Raw genomic sequence first — 21,759 nt, forward strand, 5'->3', positions numbered from 1 at the left:
TATTTTGTTCATCTCAATCCCAGAATTATACTGTATCAAAATTGAGAAATATAATCTTGACATCGTACAGCCCTTTTTTTTTATTAAATCCAAATTGTAAGGAGAGTGAGAGAGAAATGATAAAGGGACGAGTCATTCTCTCTATACAGCTAATTAAAGTTTACTAAAAGCTTACAGCTTAAGAGTTAACACATGGCATGCACACACATACCTTTTTTACTTTAATAGGACATATTCACTATACGAATGCGGAAACCAAACCGACTGATCATGACATGAACAAATACATGTACCGTTACACCCCTATTTAGCACACATTGTTTAAGAGCAGGATTGTGTTGTGTGATGAAAACGTTATTAATGAATGTCAGTTGTATCGAGTTGTTTCATTGCTTTCACTTCTGGAGGAGTGTGTAACTTACACTGCAAAACCAAAGTGGTTTTCTTTTCTGGTGCATATTTACTTACCTTTTAGAGAGGTCAGTCAAGGTGGTGTGTGTGTGTGTTTTTCTTTCTTTCTCTCCTCTGCTTTTTCTTTGGGTTGTGGAATTAACATCAGATTTATAGATCCAAAGAATGTATATCAAGCAAAGGGATATGTCAAACAGTTTTACGCAAGACGAGCTGGTACTTGAATAACTTTAATTTATATTAACCATGAATATTAACATTTGAGCGCAGATAATGAGAAATGTTTTTTCCCCAAACTTCTAATTTTATGCCTTAATTTTTAAAGTAGCTTACAATATTAATATCGTCTGTCATTAGCACAATCATTTACAAAGAAATATTAGTTCCAAACCTCCAAGACATATGTTGGCCATTACACTGTACCGTGTCTTGTTGATTTCAATCCGATTTAAACCACTATATTAGACCTTGATGTTAAAGAACTGAAGTGATTAAATGCTTTGGTTGAAATGGAAGGAGTTAGGAAGGAAGTATGAGGAAATGATGACACAAATGACAGACAGAATGACGCTGGTTGTGTAGAGAGATGGAAGGAAGGAAAGAAGGGATTTGATATGTCCGGTAGATTTTGAAAAAATTTAACTGAAGTGTTGCACATTCCAAGCAATCATTTTCATCAAGAAGCCTATAGCAATATTACTGTTCTATTATTGTTTGCAGAACTTTTTTTAAGTACACTTTTGTGCATAATTCTGAGTATCAGAGTCGGGACCTCTGAGAAGCTGACTTTAAGCCCATCACATTTCACTATTCTCACTAATCACTTTTGTTATCTGAACCCTAACAGCAGCATTGTTTTTGAACTCTTGCATTTTATATAGACTAATTATGCATAGCAAGTTTTAATAAACAAGATGACCTATCAGAAAATACTGTGTTCATTTTATTTAAATAAAATAAAAAAAGTTGAAGTGAGCAAGACTATCTGTGGTTTATCCAATTAATTTACAGTCACATCAGGGAAGGCAAATGACACTCAGCATTTGTGTGAACCAAAACATTTAATGGGAACAAAGAAAAAGTGTGTATCGCAGTTCAGTGCCTTATATAACGAAATCTCATAAATAACCCAATTGACTGGTGGAAGAGCGACAATTCCATGGGGGCATAAAAATGCTACTGGACACAAAATGAACAGACACGTAATGAGAGGCATTTGTCGCTGCTGTTCAAATCCAGACAGGATGCGCTTAGCTCGGAACTCGGGGCGTCTAGACGCTGAGCTACAGGCCACCTGCAGCCCTTCTTCATCCCGTAGGTTGTTGGCATGCTTGAGTATTTTAGCCTTTGAGTGAAGACATACCAGCTCTCATGATCTCGTCTACCAAGAGGATGTTGCTAGCAATTACCGTGCTGTGAGAAGAAGAGGAAAATGGAGAAAAGCAGTCAGAAAAAGACTAGACAGTTACTTAAATTCTTCTGTAATCAAGGGAAATTTTATATCAGCATTCAAGTCTTTTAGATAAATGCAATGTCCTCTCTTAAATCCATGATGAATTCTGCATCATTCATCACTGTTTCAAAATATAGGAGAGAAAGGTGCTCTTGCATGGTGTCTGACTGAATTTACTACAGATACAGTAAAACAGAATTCAGCCATGCCATTTATATAAAAATCAAAAATGAAAAAGTTTGTCAAATGTTTTTGCAACAAACTTAAGTATTAAATACTACTCACCACGAGTGAAGAAGCTGCTTTTTAACACTGTAGTTATCCCAAACACCAGCCTCGCCAGCAACCATGGGTTCACCTTCAAAATTTTAAACAGTAAAAATTAGCCAAAGTTTTACATGGATTTTAAATGGGGGAAATTAAATTAAAAACAGATAAATGCAACAGAAAAGTTCATAAATCCAACTCTGTACCATGCCATTGTTCCTAAATCAAAATTTAAGTTACTGTAACAAGAAAGGCCCTGACCACATGTATTCTGAGTATTTCAGATAACTTAGGTCTGTATGTTTTGGCATTTAATACAAATAAAATCACGATTTTTCACATCTGAAAAATGAAGGTTTTCAAAAATGAACGTTCGAGTGCGCTGCCATTTCAACACATGATTGTTTGTCTGAATCTCCAAAAAGCTCTTAACTCCCTACGGTTAACACAACTAAAATATCTACAATCAATTGACACAGTAAAATGAATGAACTAACAACTTTATCAAATAAGGGCGAGTTAAGAACATTTTAAGTATTTCAGAACAAACATACCTGTGCTCAAGTCCACCCCAACGAGCTGAGCAGACTCTTTGAATTCTGTCTGCAGCCTCACAAGAGTTTCCTGTGGATCATAGCCAGAATTCTGAGCCAAGACCTGCAAAGAGAACAACCAGCCGTGCGTTAGATCAGATATAAAAGGAAAAAATTAAGCAGCTGTATGAAAACCATTTAGTTCAAACATACAATAAAAATCTGTAGCAAATAAAAAATTATAATTGGATATGACCAATTGAATTACAGTAAGTGAACAGAAGGGTAAGGTGTATATCTCTCTACCTTTGGGATGATGAGCAGAGCATCAGCAAACGCCTGCACACCCAGCTGAGCTCGGCCCTTCACTTTGGGTTTGTGCTTCACCAAAGCATCTGCCACAGCCACCTCAAACGCCCCAGCTCCTGCAACAACAGCGCCTATGACCAAGGGGGGAAAAAAGAAGAAGCGTTAGACTGACTTGTGAAGTTGTATGAATGCCCCCTAGTGGCCTATCCATGAAGGTATCACCATAAATCAGGCATTCTTTTCAAAGTTGCTTTTAAACCTCAATTATTTAAATTACATATCAGCAGCAAACTACCAATAGAGGGATTTTGACCATCTTTAAAAAAATTTAAATGGCAGTAATCAAACTTGGTGGGTAGTTGTAATTTATTTTAATTCATTAGTCTTCATTTTTCTGAACACAGGTGTGCTATTCCAACAGGACAACGCCCATCTACTTTTTTTATCATTTATTGTACCTGGTAACCTTTATTTTTCTTCCAAATAGCACTATAATCTGACACTTGCTTTAGGATGCAACTATTGTTCTTTTACAGTATATTTTGCCCTATTAGCTCAAACATCCAGGCTCACACATCTTAACTCTCAGGTAGGCCTATAAGATATTACATTAGCAATTCATCATAAAATAAAAGGACACAGACTCAAACATACCTGACAACTATGAGAACTCTGGAAACAAATAAGAGACCACTTTATGTTTTTCCTTGATTTATATAAACCTCTGAATATAAATCAAGATGAAGATACATGATCACAAGCCATCAAACCAAGCTAAACTGCTTAAATGTTTGCACCAGGAGTAGCTTAAAGTTATTCAAAAGCAGTGTGCAAGACTGGTGGAGGAGAACATGGCATGACAACTGACTAAAAACCAGGGTTATTTCACCAAATATTGATTTCTGAACTCTTCTAACTTTATGAATATGAGCTTGTTTTCTTTACATTATTTGAGGTCTGAAAGCTCTGCATCTTTGTTATTTCAGCCATCTCATTTTTTTGCAAATACAGGCTCTAAATGACAATATTTTTATTTGGAATTTGGGAGGAATGTTGTCTGTAGTTTAATAAAACTACAATGTTCATTTGACTCAAACATATACCTATAAATATCAAAATCAAAGAAACTGATTTAGAAACTGAAGTGGTCTCTTAATTTTTTTTTCAGAGCTGTTTATGCCAGCAGCACTTAATGCTCCTAAAATTATAAAAAGTCATTTATTGCATTAATTTCTATGCCGATATATTATTATATATAACTTATTGTGTCAGGCCTACTCCCAGGGTTTCTTTAAGAGCCCTCATTCGCCCTACATTCAACTTCCAAAGGTCTTTTGCTAGCGTTCTACCATCTTACCGTCTTCAATGGCGTTTTTGACCGCACGCAGACCATCTCTCACAGCATCTTTGATCTGTGTCAGGGTGTGTTTGTTGGGGCCTTTGATCAGCAGGGTCACTGAACGAGGGTTTCCACACTTCTCAATGAATGTGTATTTCTCCTCGCCCTGTTACACAGACAGACAACACATTCTCAGCAAACCAGTCAAAATAAAAACAAAACTATCTTGTGCACAAGGAGAACACAAAGGAAACCAAAAGCAAATAAACTGACCAGTGTGTGTTCATAGACAAGACCAGCATGACCCAAGCATTCTGGAGTGAGATCATCCACAGAGTTCATTGCAACACCACCACAGGCCAGAGTGAGTCTGAAAAAGAAATCCATATTAATGTCTTGTAAACCGGTTAAACGGCGCAGACAGGCCAGAGCACAAAGCCTTTAGACCAAAGAATACATTGGTTTGTATACTCTCCCTCATGTCAGTGGTAACATAAATTAAGATACCACTAAAACAGAAAGAGTGAGAGTAGGGTAATCTTGCATGGTGTCTGACTGAATTTACTACAGACAGAGTAAAACAGAATTCAGCCATGCCTGTAGCACTGATTTAATTTGATCCCTACCTTTCCATGTTCCTCCTCTTTGCCCTGCGCAGGGCAACGATGCCCTCTTTGGCCAGAGCGTCCAGAGAAAACGGATCAATACCCTGCAAGAAAACAAAACAGTTTAGATACTACTACTGACGTCACAGCTAAGGTCTTGAGACAAATCAAACTACCTACTGATCCTGTTAAAATACACAGATCAAAGACAAAGAAGGGTGGTAATGCCTTACATTAACATAAAATGCCTATAACTTTAAATAGGGAACGACCTAGCAATATGGCACCTACCATCAGAGTGGGCATTCCCGAAAACAGTGTCTCTACAGCTTAAGACCAAAACGTGCTACACAAGCACCAAAGGGTGCAGAATAATCTTTGTTTCTTTGAAGACTAAAAAAGTATATTAATTCTTAATGTTAAAAAATCTTTGCACATGATCTACTCTGGTATGGTACTGTCATTCCCTCTTAAAAAACCCAACCACTATTGCACTATTGTCTTGTGTCTCTTGTCTCACACACGTCTTTATCTGCGACCTTGTTGTAGTGTCTCTCATTATTTTATATTTATATTTTTATCTTGCTGTACTTGTAACTTTGGGAAGCAGAGTAACAATTTCAATCCTGTACATATTGACCAGACCTTGTTTAACTCCATCAAACAGGTGTGACCAAATACTTGATGATCTTTAGCAAACTGTATTCTATTCTATTCTTACAGACTGTTTTTTAAAGCAGATTATAACAGTTAACGGTACCTTCTGGTTGATGACGACAAAACCCTTGTCGTTGTCAGCACAAACTTTGTTCTTGAGCGCAATGATCTTCTGGACACGTTCTTCAATGAATTTCCTCTCAGCCTTTACCAGCTTCTCCCGCTCATCAGCGCTCTTGTAGAAGAAACCAGAGGTCACCTCTCTGTGGAAACAGCATTACTCAACAGTAAGTATTCAATTAAACCCATCACAGGAGTTTTTTTTTCACAGCTAAATATCGCCTTTATCATACATCATAACACATTCCTAGCCTAAAGCATGGGGTAACCAGCTGAACATACGTTTTTTCATATTCCAAAGAAACATTGCAGGTCAGGACAAAAGCATCCTCCACTCTCTTCTTCATGTCTGGATGTCTGGCTCCATGATCCAACACCAAACCTCTAATCAACCTGAAAAGCAACAGATCACACAGGAGTTTAGCAACTCTGATTCAATTGTACAATATAAAAACACATGAATTACCAAGGGTACTTTTAGAATACTGGTTGTACACGTCTCTCAGTTGAACACCAAATACTCAAATTAAATTCAATGTCAAAATCAATATACATGCAAAGCAAATGTTAAAAACTATAGAAAGGAAAATAAACGATCAATGCAGTTTCTTACTGTGTGTCGCTCTCGGTTTTGTGCTTCATTTCCATGATCTCCACCATGAAAAGGTCAACAGGTTCATTTGGTTTCTTTATGGCCAGCACAGCGTCCACAACAGCCTAAAGCGATTAAATCAAAGAGCAAACACACAAAACAGTTATTGATTGTTAGGAATTGGACTGAATAAAACCAGATCAATAATCAACAGAAAAATAATTGTGGGGATCAATAAAAATTAATATTTAGCTGTCCCAATATAAAGCTGTCCTTACACCCGCTGGCAACATCTCTGAGATAAAGCAAAAATAACACTGCAAATGAATACTTGGTCTAAGCCTTGTTTATAAACAACTGCATCACCTTTTAATGGCAGACTAGATCATTAAAAATGTACTCCTACTATTAAATGCAAGAAAGCCATTATTTAAATATTAATAGGAGAAAACCCTCTTTTCCTGACCTCTGTGAGCAGGTCAGCCAACTGTGTGTGAACCTTGGTCCTCAGTGAGGTCCTGGCCACATTGATGAGAGTCTCTCGATCCATCTCCTTGGTGACCTTCACCTCCTCAAGCACCTCCAGGGCCTTGTCCTTAGCGGCTTCGAAGCCTTCTGCGATGATTCTGGGGTGGAGGCCCTAATGAAGTACACAAGATAGAAGGAAAACAGAAATTCAGTGACACTCACAAATTAGTTATCAACAAATACATTTATGTTAAGTAATCTTCCAAACACCTCAAATTTACTAATTTGTTTCTTCAATACATTTTCTATGGTGTACATTTAAACAGAATAAGCATAATACACATGCCAACCTCAGAAACGTAAAGGTCTGCCTGTTTCAGTAGCTCTCCAATTATGAGCACGTTGGAAGTGGTGCCATCGCCGGTGATGTCATCCTGAGCTGTGGCCACCTTTGCAATCAAGGATGCAGTAGGATGCTGGATTTGCTATAAATAACAATGGAAAAGATAAGCATTATCTTGTTTTGTTGCACAAAGATCCAGCACTACATTAGTGTACATCAGGTGTAATAATGAAACTGTGAAGAAAGGGGTGAAGCAGGATATAATAACTAGTAGGTAACTACTTACCATTTCGTGCAACAGAACATTGCCATCTTTAGTAAGCTTGATGTCTCCTGCACCGGACACAAGCCTGTAGACATTCAAACACACAAGAGCACTGTTAACACAAAAGAGCATCTGGTGACGTGTGACACAAACTCTTTAAACATTTGGAAAGCTAGGTACAGAACTGGGTCCGTCACTTTAACTCATGACATTTTCAAGTGACATACACTGAACATCCTGAGAGCATCATTACAGGACATTATGTAGCTACAGAATGTAGCTCAAACTAGGTGTACTGGGTTAGACCTGGAAATAAAAGTAGCTCCTTTAAAATGTGTACTTTTTGCTTTTACAGCTTTGTTACAAACAGTTTAACAACTTAAAACATTTATTTGAATGTTTTACATTCCTTATTCCATGTCAAGTTTCTAAACTAAGAAAAATACATGAATTAGATACTCACTTAGGTTAGTTCATCTGATTAAATAATCATTTGGCTTCACTTTTGAAAAATGGTTTACAAATTAATAATTATGAAATGAACCTAAGAGAGAGAACGTGGCTCCAGGTTAAAATCAACTAAAACTGTATACAGCTCTGGAAGAAATTAAGAGACCACTTCAGTTTATGAATCAGTTTCTCTGATTTTGCTATTTATAGGTATATGTTTAAGTAAAATGAACATTGTTGTTTTATTCTATAAACTACTAACAACGTTCCTCCCAAATTCCAAATAACCATATTGTCATTTAGAGCATTTATTTGCAGAAAATGAGAAAACAACAAAACAGATGCTGAGCTTTTAGAGTTCAAATAATGCAACAAAAACAAGTTCAAATTCATAACGTTTTAGGAGTTAAGAAATAAAAAATCGGTATAGTTATCCTGGATTTTAATCACAGTTTTGGTGCATCTTGGAATGCTTTCCTCCACCAGCCTTACACACTGCTTTTAAATATCTTTATGCCACTCCTGGTGTAAAAATGTGATCAATCCATCTTCCTCTTGGTTGTATTCCATATTTTTAATTAGGTAAAATAAAATAAAAAAAACAATCATTTTAAATGGTCTCTTTTTTGTTTTACCAGAGCTGTTGCTATATATGCCATTTAACCAACTCAGGTTAGAATACAAAACGTTAACCAGCCCAAGTTCCTGAGGAACAAGAGACAGTTGAGAAAAGGGTGGGTCAGACAGCAGACAGAAGACCGGTTAAAGTAAAGGGTGATGCTGGAGATGGTCAGACAGATTTATGCAGTAAAGTAGGTAATGTTAGCTAGCTTACATTAGTTATAGTCCTAAATATCAAGACAAATATATCAGTAGCTAGTTAGCTAACCTCTCTAGTATATCAGAGAATGAGTAAGTAATCTCTGCGCCTCTACAGCGCCGCTACCTCATAAAGCTAGCTTAGCTAGCGTTAGCTAACGCTACTAAAGCCGCCGCACAGGAACCATGTGGATTTAGGGGCAGCAGGGTAGCTAATTAGCTAGTTAGCAAAGGCGGCTACACTGAGTTTCAAGCAGTGAGTTAGCTTAGCAGTTTTCTGCCTGCGTATACGTACAGTTCAGCCCAAAAATGTTTCCGTTATTAGCACAGCAGAGAATGCCACTACCACAGACGCTGGGGCACTTCAAAGAGCGCTCTTATGCTACAACTGTGTGGTTTTGACGGTTAACTAAAAGCTAGCTAGCTAACAGGCTCGAGGTAGCAGACGGGCTAAAGCGCGTGCGCAGACAAAAGCGGTTAACAAAGCCGAACCAAAACTTCACCCACATTTTCATGGTCCCTTTCGGTCCAAGGTTACTCTTCAGAACATCCTGAAGCCCCCGAGCCGCGCTAATGTTCACGGCCAGGGCCGCCTGAGCCCTGGCGACCTCCGCTTTCGGGTTAAGCGCCTTTATCGCAGACATGGTGCCGAGCTACAGCGTCGTTAGAGCGAGGCCGTTCACGAGGGCCAGCTGGAGAGAGAGCAGCAGCGCACGGCTTCCAGAAACCTCCAGCACGCTCTACCCGGACCCGCCCACAGCCCGCCCTGATTGGCCACGGGCCGAGCCGACGATGGAGATTAGAGGGTCTGATTGGCTGTTCGAGGTGTCAGTAACGGCGGATAGAACTTACGCTTTGAATCTTTCGTAGTGAGGAGTTCGATTCAGTAGACTGAATCGATTCTTTCGACAATTATTTGTCTGATAATTCTGATAACTGGCTACATGATAGATATTAAACGTATAGATAGAGGGGTACTGGATAGTTTTAATTGTAATGTCTCTACTGTAGATATTTATTTTATTATACGGACACACGTTTTTTAATTATGGTGATATCTATGTACGCATATTAAAATGAGTTAAGTTTGTTAAATTTAAGGTTTTCTTAGTCGAATTGCATTTATTTTTTCTCTTAAATGTCTTGAATGTAAAAAAAATAAATACCTGATCTAAGGTATAATACGGAGTTAAATCTGCTAAAAAAAAGAATGCTCTAAAACTTACCTGTTTTACTTAAAATATACTTGGTTGTTTTATATGTTGTGTACTATATGCACAACAGAGTAATCAAAATATTATCAATTTATTTGAATTTATTTGTGGAATGACTGGACAGAAAGTTCGTCTGATGACTGATTCACTTTACTCTAATTGATTCATTTGAACTGCTCGTTTAATTCGATTCCAAAGTTCGATTCATTGGTTCAGTCAACTCAATTCTTACCTTCTGTGCCATATTTCTGAGTAACTCACTTCAGTAATCAATACATTATTTGGAAACTATGATTAAATGTTTTTTTTAAATAACTAACTTTTGTTTGGTGTTACGATATTTCTCCTATTACAATTTTATTAGTAGTCTTCCACCTGTTACATTGTTTAAATAAATGAATCGTTTCAAAAGAATGATTCTTTCCTGATTTGAACAATGCAGTCTGCCGTCCAGTAGTAAGTTTTTTTAGTAAAGTAACATTAATACCATTAAAGCATTTATATTACTTATAATGTAAAATGCAAACATGTGGGCTACCTGATGTTGGTTGTTTATTTTAAATACTGCTAAGATAATATGGGTGCAAATGTGGGCTTGGGCTGAGTGAGTTTGCATGTGTTGTTACTGGTACTCAGTTGGGTTTTCCAAACAGGCCCCATCATTACATTTAACTTTAAATCTTATGTGGGTCCCACATAGGCCCAATGTGGCCTGTTCAACCAAGTTGGGGCCCATGTTAACTCTTCAACATGAAACCCATATTCAAAAGCCTCTGATTCCCAATTACCATACAGACTCCACATGGGCAGGTTATCTGAGGTAGCAGTTTCTTGTAAAGGTACTAACTGCTTGAGGTTCAACCAAACTCATTTAATAAAAAAAGCAAGTTCAAAACTCACAATGTCATGTCATTTATCATCTCTGAAGAACACAATTTCCCCTTGTGAAGCTGTATCCCCATTCTTAATCTGCACTTCACACAAGACAGTAGAAAATGAACAGAAGAAATTGTCTGTAGTTCAATCAAATTTAATTCAGTATGTACAGCTAAACTTTTCAAAGCACTGGATGTTAAATAAAACCACATTACACATTAAGAAAGTGTTCATAATTCAGTTTCCAACCAAGTCTCACAGTATGGCTGAGCAGACCTAAAAATGGCAGGTAGGCCTGCACTTCAGAGTGTTAAGATGGAGTTTCTAGCTTTTGTGATACATGGCCAGGGTTTGATCAAAGCCAACATCATCCGATGATCAGTATTGAGAGTTTCATCTATAATTTCATTAATATAGAACATGTACTACAGTTTGTTACACAAGCCATGGCTGTAATCTAGTCAGTGATAGGTAATCAATACAAGAATGTTCTGCAAATCAAAAGTTTGATTTAGTAAAGAGGCATTTCAACCGTTTTTGTTCTTCATTTAAGAAGGGAGTGCAAATACAAAAGAAACTTGAATGTTTTCATCCATTCACCACACACATTATAACCATTCGGTAACATTTTCTTAGTCTTAGTTATTCAGCATCTGTGACTGAATGATACAAAACTGAAAAGTCCATACGCTTGTACATAAACCGCTTTTTTTTAAGAACCATACTGCAAGTGAGAGTGCAAGGCTAGTGGCATGACTTGGCATGATTTATACATGAAAGCTTTACACTAGATGGGTTAATTTCACTTACCCATGGGGTTTTAGGTATATTTACTGCAATGAAACCACCCACAGTAAATGTTCAGAAGTCCAAAAACGTTTGAAATGAGTGAAACCCCAAATTAATATTCTTTTCAAAGCGAGACTGCGTGCATGTCAACCTGTTTAACCTACAAACAAACAAAAAAAATCTCCTGAATATATGATTACCATGCTGGACCATGTCTGGCACACTCAAACAAATGTTCTTGCTACCAAAGCACTTTTTAAAAAAATGCGAAAAATATGAGTCATGCCTATGGCAAAATTAACAGCCCAAAAATGAACTGAGACTTATTGAGGTTTTGAATAAAACACCACCACTGCCATTTCATTAATTCTCATGCTGCACTGACAACGGTGAAAATATTTCTTGCTCTAAAGCTGTCCTCCATACTTTAAAAGTCAAATTTCAGGAGCCCTGCTGATGCAGAGTTAGTGTTTAGTGGTCAGTATGTATTTAGCTGTCTTGTGTTTGACAAGTGGGTTCTGATCAATCAGGAACAGATAAGACCACTGAACATGATGGAATGGGGAGAAAAGGACACGTCCTAAAAATGACAAATTGATGAAGGACCAGAACCCCAGAAATGATCAAAAACTGAGCAGAAATCCATGGCAGTGCAAATTCTGACTAATAATGGGAATCTTATAAAATCCTTTTGATTTGTGGGTTTCTGTGAGGACCGCTGCTAAAAACTACTTCAGGGGTGAAGTCTTCATTGGAATCATTATTCTTGACTCCATGTGCTGAATCAAGGGAACTAATGAGAGAAAAAAAAAGTCACAAAATTAGAGTTGGAATTCTTAATCGATAATATTTTAACATCAGTTCTATGTTCCTATACTTACCTGTGTAGTAGACAGCTTCATCCCAGCCCTCATGCTGCCAGGCTGCGTTTCTAGTTTCCTCTCTTGACTGCAAGTCTTTGTAAGCTGGAAAGGCAAGAAAGGTTAAGGAACAAAAAACTGCAATGGTTTTCAACCAAATCCATGTCTGACTATAGTCCTAAAAAGTCTACAGCACTGCAGACCTTAAGTGTTCTTTATCAGAATATTAGCAAAACCAAATGGCTGTGATAACCAACAGCTCCAGTGATTCTCAAAACTTAAAAAAGAGCCATTTATGGCATGTATCATACACCCTTTGAAAGATTATGGGACTTTGACTTTCACTTTAACTCAAGTCCAAAATGCCTGGTTCACATTACACAACATTTTGAATGTTGGTCATATTTAGGGGTGTAATTGTAGCAAATTTAGGTCCACTTCTTAGAAGTAACAGAGGGACAAAACCGGAAACCTGAATCCAGAAGAGATCATTTTGATGTGATTTGTCTGAACACGCATGAATAATGTAATAATACTCAGATTAGGGATGCACTAAATATTCTGCAACCAAAATCATTTGGCTCAAAAAATACCAATAATATTATGCTCTGTTAGTTTGTTTGCTGGAATGTTAAAAATGTTCACTGTAAATATATAAATATAGGTTAAAATTGTAGTTCTGCAATTTCTTCTGCAGGAACCATATTTACATTTAAACTATTTATTTTATGCAATTAAAAAAATGTCTAAATTTATGAAAACCTGCAAAGAAATGTTCAATATCCTGAAAATGTTTTGTTTTGTTTCACAAATTTTAATTTGGGTTTATCCCTAACTTGAATATTACCAAAACAGTCCCCTGAGGGGTGGTAATCTCAGGCTGGTTCCAAATCAACTTTTTTTGTGGTGAGAACATAATGTAAGACTTATGGAAAGCTGCTGGTTACCTTACCTAGTGTCCCTTAACAGCTTTCAAAACTGCTCCAAAGACAGATAAATAATGCATTACACAAATAAATTAGTCAGCTTTCTTCAGAATCTGAATTGTATAAATAAACATAATACAGACTACATAAAGGCATGGTCTATGCTGGGCTATTTTTTTTGGGCAAGTTAATGAGATGAAGATACAGCTAATGGTCACTTACCCCAGAGGTGATGTACCATGTACAAGCTTCCGATCTGAGAGAAGAAGCCTCCTACAGCCTCGTTGTTCTGCTGCCGCAACTCAATGGCCCGAGCCCTGTTGATATAATTCAGTCCCTTTTTTTAGACCAGTTATTACAGCTATTTTGTTCATATAATTTATTTATATATTATATCTAGAGATTGCTTTGGTATACTGAATTTCTAATCCAATAATGATGAACACCACCTCATTGTGGCCTGTAACAATAGCAATAAATAATTAAAAATAAATAAAATAATTAAAAACAATTGTCCAGTGTCCAAAGTTCATGTTGGAAAGGCACCACTGTGTGAGGTTTTCTTGTTGATCATTAAAATGATAAATGTTTTAATGATATTAACTAAAATTATTAAAATTGCAATTTCACAGTGGCAGTGCCGGACTGTTCATGCATCAGTGTGTGAGTGTGTCAAATGGTTGCCAGGTTATCAGTTTTATTTACCTGCTGTAATCCGACATCAAAACAAAATTAGACCATTGGCGATGCATCATAAACCCATAATTCCAAACCACGGTGGTTTAATAAATAACTACTCACCTATATAGGGCATGCTTTTTAATGTTTGTAGAATGATCACCAAATTTACTAAATTGCAATCGTTTCCAATATATCTTTTCTTTGTAATTATTAAGTTTTAAATAGAGGCATGCAGAATCCTTGATTTTGAGATTGTTCATTCAATTTAGGAAATTGTAAAGAATAAATTTCAACAAGCAAATATGTATATCAAAAATTAATACAAGCTGAATAAGGGATCAAATTGAAATGTGTTTATATTCATTCTCTCTCTAATCTGTTTTTAAATTTTCATGGTTTAAGCACGAGAAATGTTACCCTCCACTTCCACAATTCAGCAACTACTCATCTGTAAAGGCAATAATGGAGAAACATCCATAACACACTCAATTACATTGCTTTATATGACATACTTCCTACTACAAAATATAAGTGTAATGAGAAATGTTCTCACTTACCAGTAATTTCCCCATTCAATCATAGTTCCAGGCTAAAAGAAAAAAAAGATGCGCACAAAATCATTATAATAATGATTATAAAAAGTGTAAAACAGGACTAAACATCTGAAGTGAGCTGTATTTACAAGATTTCACACCATTTTGATTTCCATATCTCAATAAGGTCATTGGTCAACTGTTTAACTGAGGACAAGGATAGTCTCTTCCATACCCTCAGCTGGTAGGATCTGAGTTCATAAATGTTAGGTCCGGATCTGGGCACAGGTTCATTCCAGAAGCTGAACTCCAGAAGCAGCTGGTTCCTGCGGGACAGCAGCATCTTCCCACGCTCTTCTCGGTACTCCATAAACTCCTGATCAGAAACACAATTAATAATTTGTTAACTTTGCAAAAGGAAACAGAAGCAGATAAAACATTAATGAGCCATTGTCATTTAATTTTTTAAGTACAAATTACACTATATTTACACTATTTATTTATAGTCTTACAATCGGTTTGTTTTTTATTTATTTATAGTTAGGAAAATGTAAAACGGGATTAATAAAGGTATCCTACAGAACGTTAAGGGCAATGTTTCACCTTTAAGATAACAATTTAATTGTTTCTATCTGAAATGTCAATTTAAGGTAATTTTCACAAAACAGTTTATTTCTTCTGTGTTTTGGCCTCCAGTCTTTGTGTGGATAAGCAATACACAGCTTTTTGAAACCACTGACAATGCTGTTCACAAATGACTTCAGACTAATAAATGTCTCATTACACTGTGACAAAGCATCCTGTTCTCAACTTTGAAAAAGCTACAAAAACAACACTTTTCTATTTGATCACTGATGGGTGGTTAATTTAAAGATGTGGCATGGATATGTCAGTGTTAAAAATGTTTTGAACTCTACAGAGTGGAAAATAGTACTGCATTAATATGTTTGAATGTCTTTTCGATGTCTTTCTGACATCAAAATATGTGTGAGGTATTAGGGCTTTTAGGAGCATTTTTTGTTTTTGTGTGGATAGAAAGATTTTTTAATGCATGTGGAGAAGGCCTTAACAAATGATGATGGTTGTACAAACCATATGGCTACTAAAGGTGTAAATCCCTCAGTGTTTGGCTATTCGATTCGTTTCCGGTTTTTGGGGTCACGGTTCGATTCAGAATCGATATTTTCAATTCAAATGGTCTATAGAGCTTGTTTAAATTATATGATTGAGAAGATAAAATTATATTTTAAACAAATAGAACTTTTATTTAAAACAATAATTTTAGGTTCCTTACTGTATTAAATATTTTTGCAACATTTAATTTTTTGTAAATCTGTAAAACATAACCTTAAAATTACACACTGACATCACAGTCTTTTTAAGCATATTGCATCGTGGCTACATTTTCAAAACTTAAATATTAAACATACAACTGGATCCAGGAGTCACACATAAGTGGTAGTCTATTGGCATTAATTAGAGCTTCTCCCACTTTATTCTTTGTTACAGTGTAGAGTTGTGGCACTGCTTTATCACTAAACCATAAACTTAAAGCCCTCCCCTCGACTGAGCTTTATGGTCGTAATTTTCTTTGCAATATAGCAGCAATTGAGTGGGAAATCTTCAGAGCAGGAAGTTTGTTGCATTGCTCTAGAGTTCGCTGGTCTGCTTTTGGTGGCTTTTCAGCTTCTTTTAGCTCAGGGTAATTGTTGTATTTCTGAAGTACCTCAGTTTCATTTTACACTGCTTGCAAACAAGTGAGCTTATGTCAAGCTCTCTCTTCCCCGGAACATTGTAAAATCCTAATTGTGCCCAAACACAATGCGCAATGCGGTATGCATTACTGTCTGGATTAGGAGCAGCAAAAAATAAAATCTAAACGCATTTTGAATCAATTCAGAATCACCAGGATTAGGAATTACGATTCTTTAAAGAATAATTTTTTTTTCAGCTCCTCTAATGGCTACCTAGAATTGTGTTCACCTAGAACACTCTTGCACTGTAACAACATTGTGTAAAGGCTAACCGTACTCTTTCGCTTACAATTAGCCATATCTGCTTACCTTGTTCTTTCTGAGTTTGTTCATGACTTCAGTCAATGCAGGGTAACCTCCTCTGTACCGCCACAGGTGTACTGAGAAAGACAAAAGGAATCACAAACAATTGACTAGATTATGTAAAGATGGCAGCACAGTCACACAAAAAAAATTATGGAGTAATATGTAGCTAATGCAATGAATGTGGGTGTGATTTCTGCCATAGACACTTCTAACAAGATGCTGCTGGTCACGACCATTACCACCCACTATGCTGTCTACTGTTGGTGGTAATACCTTCTATGACACATTCCCAGTACGCTTGCTGTAAATGAACATTGCAAAGACAGGTACTTCATGTGCAACAATCCAACTATGTAAGAAGAATGGTCTGGTTGTGGGTCCTTAAACTATAAATAAGAAGCCAGACCCATGCTCACCTGCTTGGTCCTGCTCTCCATACCACGTGTTCCAGGTGCCCACCAGCTCACATGGGTACTGAGGGTCCGAGTGGATATTTGGTAAGACAGCTTCACTGTAAGTACAGAGAAAAAACAAGACAGTACATGACTGCAGTACCTCACAAAACATTTAGGATATTATTATACTATCTGCAGTATGCTGTAAAAATGCACCAAAGCAAGTACATAAAGAGCTCATCTACTTATATTAACGTTTATAAAATGTGTTAAATTGATGTTAAATCACTTGTTGGGAAAGAACAAAGCCTAGAACAGCCTAGAACTCTTTAAATTTCCCACTGGCTATTTCCAAAATATTTTCTACACAGCTGAGCAAAAATCATATTTATGATACACAGTCTTATACAGAAGCTAAAATAAGAACATGATGTTACTGTCACGTAAAAACCTTGTATCTTCATTTATTTGGCTCTTCTTGACATTATAATTTTTTAGTTGTACTGGAGACGTATGTCAAAATGACATGGGGAAAAATAAATTATACTGTTTTATATTGAGTATAAAAGCATATTTTACATAAACATATTTTAACCTTCTTCTCTGAAATTGACATTTTGTTTTTTTTCCATTATTATTTGCATTATATCATTATTTGCTTGTCTCTTAACCTGAAGTATTATTGTTTATTTGAACAGGCTGTTTTTGTAAATCACTACTTCAGGAGTCTTTTTACTAGATCATTTCTAATGCCACCCACACAAGACGAATCTCACACTCATACACCTAAAAACAAACTGAAAACTTGCAGGGTCACTGCTTGCAAGACTGCAACTACATTCCTTTGAGATTATTTCCCATCATGCTTCATGTGAAAATTTACAAGAAACTGTTGAACAATTGAGTAGAATTAGAAGCAGCTTTTGGCCACAGGCACCTTGGGTGTTTCTCAATACCACAAACCATAGGAATGTAGGACACCTATTAAAATAGGTTTTAAACTATTACAGTAGAAAATCTTCTGCCTTTTAAATTACTATTATTTAAGAAAACAAGATAAATATGCACCAACAAAATGTGGACTTGACTCATCTACTGTTTATTCCTAATGCCCGCATCACAGTTTGCATGAGCCAAGACATAACAAAACAACTTCTTCAACTTTAACTAATTATTCAACTAAATAGTATTTAAAAATAACAGCACTTTTACTTGAGTTCAGATTTTGACTACTCTACCCACTCCCATGTTTTGGAGATACAAGGTTTTTGTGTGACAGAAATAATTATTTAACCATACACAACATCTATTTACGTAACATAAGCCTGAAACTGCAATTACTGATTTAGTTTGGGTTAACTACTGTTGACTGAAACTAATTAATACAGCACATATTAGTCAGCAACTAACTACACACCATCTCAATATGGATGATCTTACCAAAGTTTGTTATAATCATCAAGGCACTCTGGCTTGACATTGTGAACTGTAGAAAAGAAAGGCATGTTATGGACTGTGACAGATCGTGCTCTGAGCGACCAAAGGAATAAATCTTCACATAATCCAGCTTAATCTGTCCTTTAAATCAAAGCAATTGCAGCAGTGTAATTCAGTGTTTTATAGACTTTTGAGTGCATCAGTGGTGTCTGTGTGTAGATTTTGGGGACATACACTGGATTTTGTAGAGATTGTTGTCTTCTTTCTTGGCCAGGAGGTGAGAGTGTGCATCTTTTCTGGGGTCGACCTTTCGGACAAAGAGAGATTTGAACCAGCTGTCTTCACGGTTTCTGTTTGAGGATGCTGATAGACTCCTGGAAGGAGAGAAAATAAATAAAAATCTTTTTGGCAAGTAGTCAATCAGTGGTATTTTTAGACACTCAAAAGGGGAACCCTTTTGTCAAAATTACCTCTACACATAGTTAGGTTGTTATATTCAGAACTGCCGAAGTCATTAAGACACACACTATATTAATGTTGCATATTGTCTAGCCAAAATCAATTCCATCTTTCTGCCTTTCTCCAAATTACTGACTGCCAACATATGCAGCCTGATACTGATGGATATTCAACCTCAGGTTCCTCTAAGACAGATGGAAGTCTCTGGAACTCTAACTCTAACTGGAACTCACAATACTTGCTCTAAGTGGATGTATAATGAGTATAATGACATTTTAACATTCACTTATAAGTTGTCTGACCACAAGAGGATGGGTCCCCCCCCCTCTTACACATTAGAACTTACAGTGCATGCAATTGTATATGTAATAGTATAAACGTACATGTGAGCCCTGGTTACACTCAAAGTATGTTCAATGTTTTGTCTGATTCTCTGCTCTGCTGTTACATTTCTGTAAAGCTGCTTTGTGACATTAGTTGTAAAACAGCAATATATAAATACATTTGATTTGATATCATCATAGCTATGTTTACCTGGACTCCAGCCAGCCATGCCACTGCAAGGCAAAGCCATGTCTTCCCTACATCTTATCTAACTATATAACAGCACACTCATTTGTTATTAAATGTAAAATCACTGGACAGAGCTTTAAAATCCTGGCCATAAGCCACAAACACAAATCTTATCATGTTACAACACTGCTTTCAAAATGACCTTGAGCTCAATCTTGTGGCCAGTGGCCACTGCACTGCATGAACACCCAGAAATCAGCAGCTGCTTAAAGTTTGTGCAGTACAGCAGACTCTACAAAATCCAACACAGAGGAAAATATTTCTCCTGACGAACATTTAACAGGCTGTGCTCATTCTGAAGCAACTCAAACTCTCTACAAGCCTCAGGACCCCTCCATACCATTCAAACCCAGCTAGCTTAGCTTAGCTTAGCTAGGTTAAGTAGCCTAGCCTGTCGCTGCTAGCTGGCAGCTCCGCCGAGTGCGCTGCTGTACTCGGGTCAGTGGGGCTCGGAGCGGAGAGTAAACACAAGACAAAAGTGTATGAAAACCAGCCGTGCCGGACTTCACCCCGACCTCCCGAGGCCTGAAGCGGTCAATATCAGTCTAACCTGAGAGTTAATGCCACCTGCTGTTTGGACCGAACCCCATTTTTCGCCTGGTTCAGGCCGTTTCCCAGACTCTGAAGGATTCTCGTCGCCATCTTCCCTGAATGTCGAGCAGATGCAGTTCCTGCTACATAAGGCTGGACTGAAGTTTCTCTAAATCGCCACCAGAGAGAAGCAGAGAACCGGTAAAGCTCTACAGAGCAATGAGTCACTGCTACAGAGCAGCCGAGTCCCAAATCACTGCCTGGTCGTGTCCCAAATACATATACATACTGTTTACTGTACTATTAATAGTAATTAATGTTCTAATAATAGTGCTGTATCTAATATTACTCACATGCTGTGAGAGACTGCCCTCATTTGAACCTTTAGTGCGCTTACTTTTGTTGATCAATTTAACTATATTTTTCATATTTATCCATTTATTTTCTTTTGTTCGAGAAATTTAGATTTTTATTGTAAACTCGTCCCATATGTTTGAAGATAAGAAAGGATTTTTTTCTCCGAGTGGTCCTGCGGTCTAATGCAGCTTTGCCATCAAGCTGCCAGAGGGAGCAAAATTGGCCTTGCTCCCTCCGGGTGGGTAGATGGCGCCCTCTCCCCACATCACTCCTCGGGTGATGTCCACATCACAGGGCGTCTGTGAGCTGATGTAACGGAACCAAGCCGCTGCGCTGTCCTCCAACCTCGCTGGCTGCTGCTCGGCAATGCTGCATCAGCAGCAGCTCGAAAAGAAGCGGGTGTTGGTCTTCACCCTCCTGGTGTGTTGGGGCACTACTAGTGATAGGGGGAGTCCTAATTAGTGGGTTGGGTAATTAGCTGTGCTAAATTGGCGAGAAAATGGGAAAAATTAGAAATAAAATTAAAATGTCCAATGAAAAACAGTATCTCAGTTTTTGTTGATTTTGAGTTTTATTACATAATTTGAACCAAAATAAGAAGATTTTATCTCTCCTGTAAAGTTGATGTTTTGTTTTTTATTTTTCAGTGGATGGCGACAAAATACACTTACAACCCAACCATCAACATATACCACAGCAACCACTTGGGATACCAAAGCCAAGCAACCAGTTAGCAACACCATAGGAACCACCTGGAATATCAGAAAAAGCACAGCAACATTTTCACAACCACATCAACCACTTGAAAAAAAACACCTGGAATATCACAGCACTCATTTAGCAACACTATTATACGTCAACCACTCGTCCCTTTTTTGTGGGAGCCGCAGATCTTTTGGTTCCACTGACTTAAAAGAGATGGCTCTATCAGTTCCCAAGTTTTTGTTAATTAAATTAATTTATTATATTTGTTTATTATTATCTCTGTGTGTATGTCATTGTAAATTTATTTACAATATGCAAATTGATTTATTAAATATCCCCTACCTCCTGTTACGTGCTTACTATGCTGTGTGTTCGTATCTCCTCCCTCCTGCTCAGTAAAGACTCACAGATGTCACCACACATCTTGACCAATCATGTGTGACTTTAACAGAAAAAAAAAATCCCATCACAATCAGAAGGCAGCTCCCATGGTTTACTTTAAAGAACTGGTTCTTAAAATAGTTTTTTCACCAATCACTATAACGATAATAATATATATTATATATAATCATTGTTTCCCTGTGTTTCCATTCAAATGTGTCTTGCAGGTTTAATATCTAGACCAGTCTGCAACTACCTACAACCAGTGGGACTGCATAGAGAGAAAACCATGTGTTCACCCAACGTATCTGCTGCATGGCATCACTAGTTCTCACATGCATTTAGTTCTTG

At 37.1% G+C, this 21,759-nt stretch overlaps 2 protein-coding genes and 2 non-coding genes across 4 annotated transcripts; all 4 read right to left on the reverse strand.

The window, feature by feature from the left end:
* Positions 1-1,453: 1,453 nt before the first annotated feature.
* On the reverse strand, positions 1,454-9,351 carry cct6a (chaperonin containing TCP1, subunit 6A (zeta 1)). Its single transcript, XM_007231699.4, has 14 exons — positions 9,139-9,351; positions 7,384-7,447; positions 7,105-7,239; positions 6,753-6,926; positions 6,308-6,411; positions 5,977-6,087; positions 5,678-5,837; positions 4,939-5,021; positions 4,586-4,682; positions 4,331-4,478; positions 2,971-3,104; positions 2,686-2,788; positions 2,150-2,222; positions 1,454-1,824 (listed from the first exon to the last, which is right to left on the reverse strand). Exons 1-14 carry the CDS (start codon positions 9,273-9,275, stop codon positions 1,752-1,754), a joined length of 1,596 nt encoding a protein of 531 aa, XP_007231761.2. The 5' UTR covers positions 9,276-9,351; the 3' UTR covers positions 1,454-1,751.
* LOC125782527 (small nucleolar RNA SNORA15) lies at positions 1,941-2,073 on the reverse strand. The gene has a single exon (XR_007425234.1). It is a non-coding gene; the product is annotated as a small nucleolar RNA SNORA15 (small nucleolar RNA).
* On the reverse strand, positions 4,774-4,909 carry LOC125782526 (small nucleolar RNA SNORA15). Its single transcript, XR_007425233.1, has one exon. It is a non-coding gene; the product is annotated as a small nucleolar RNA SNORA15 (small nucleolar RNA).
* Positions 9,352-10,854: 1,503 nt separating the features above from the next.
* Positions 10,855-20,143, reverse strand: LOC103034276 (protein NipSnap homolog 2). The gene is made up of 10 exons (XM_007231698.4): positions 19,985-20,143; positions 18,637-18,776; positions 18,406-18,451; positions 16,987-17,081; positions 16,574-16,644; positions 14,746-14,886; positions 14,535-14,566; positions 13,519-13,613; positions 12,392-12,475; positions 10,855-12,303 (listed from the first exon to the last, which is right to left on the reverse strand). Exons 1-10 carry the CDS (start codon positions 20,074-20,076, stop codon positions 12,239-12,241), a joined length of 861 nt encoding a protein of 286 aa, XP_007231760.3. The 5' UTR covers positions 20,077-20,143; the 3' UTR covers positions 10,855-12,238.
* Between the last annotated feature and the right edge of the window lie 1,616 nt (positions 20,144-21,759).

This window comes from Astyanax mexicanus, chromosome 17, assembly GCF_023375975.1.
Source record: "Astyanax mexicanus isolate ESR-SI-001 chromosome 17, AstMex3_surface, whole genome shotgun sequence".
NCBI lineage: Eukaryota > Metazoa > Chordata > Actinopteri > Characiformes > Acestrorhamphidae > Astyanax > Astyanax mexicanus.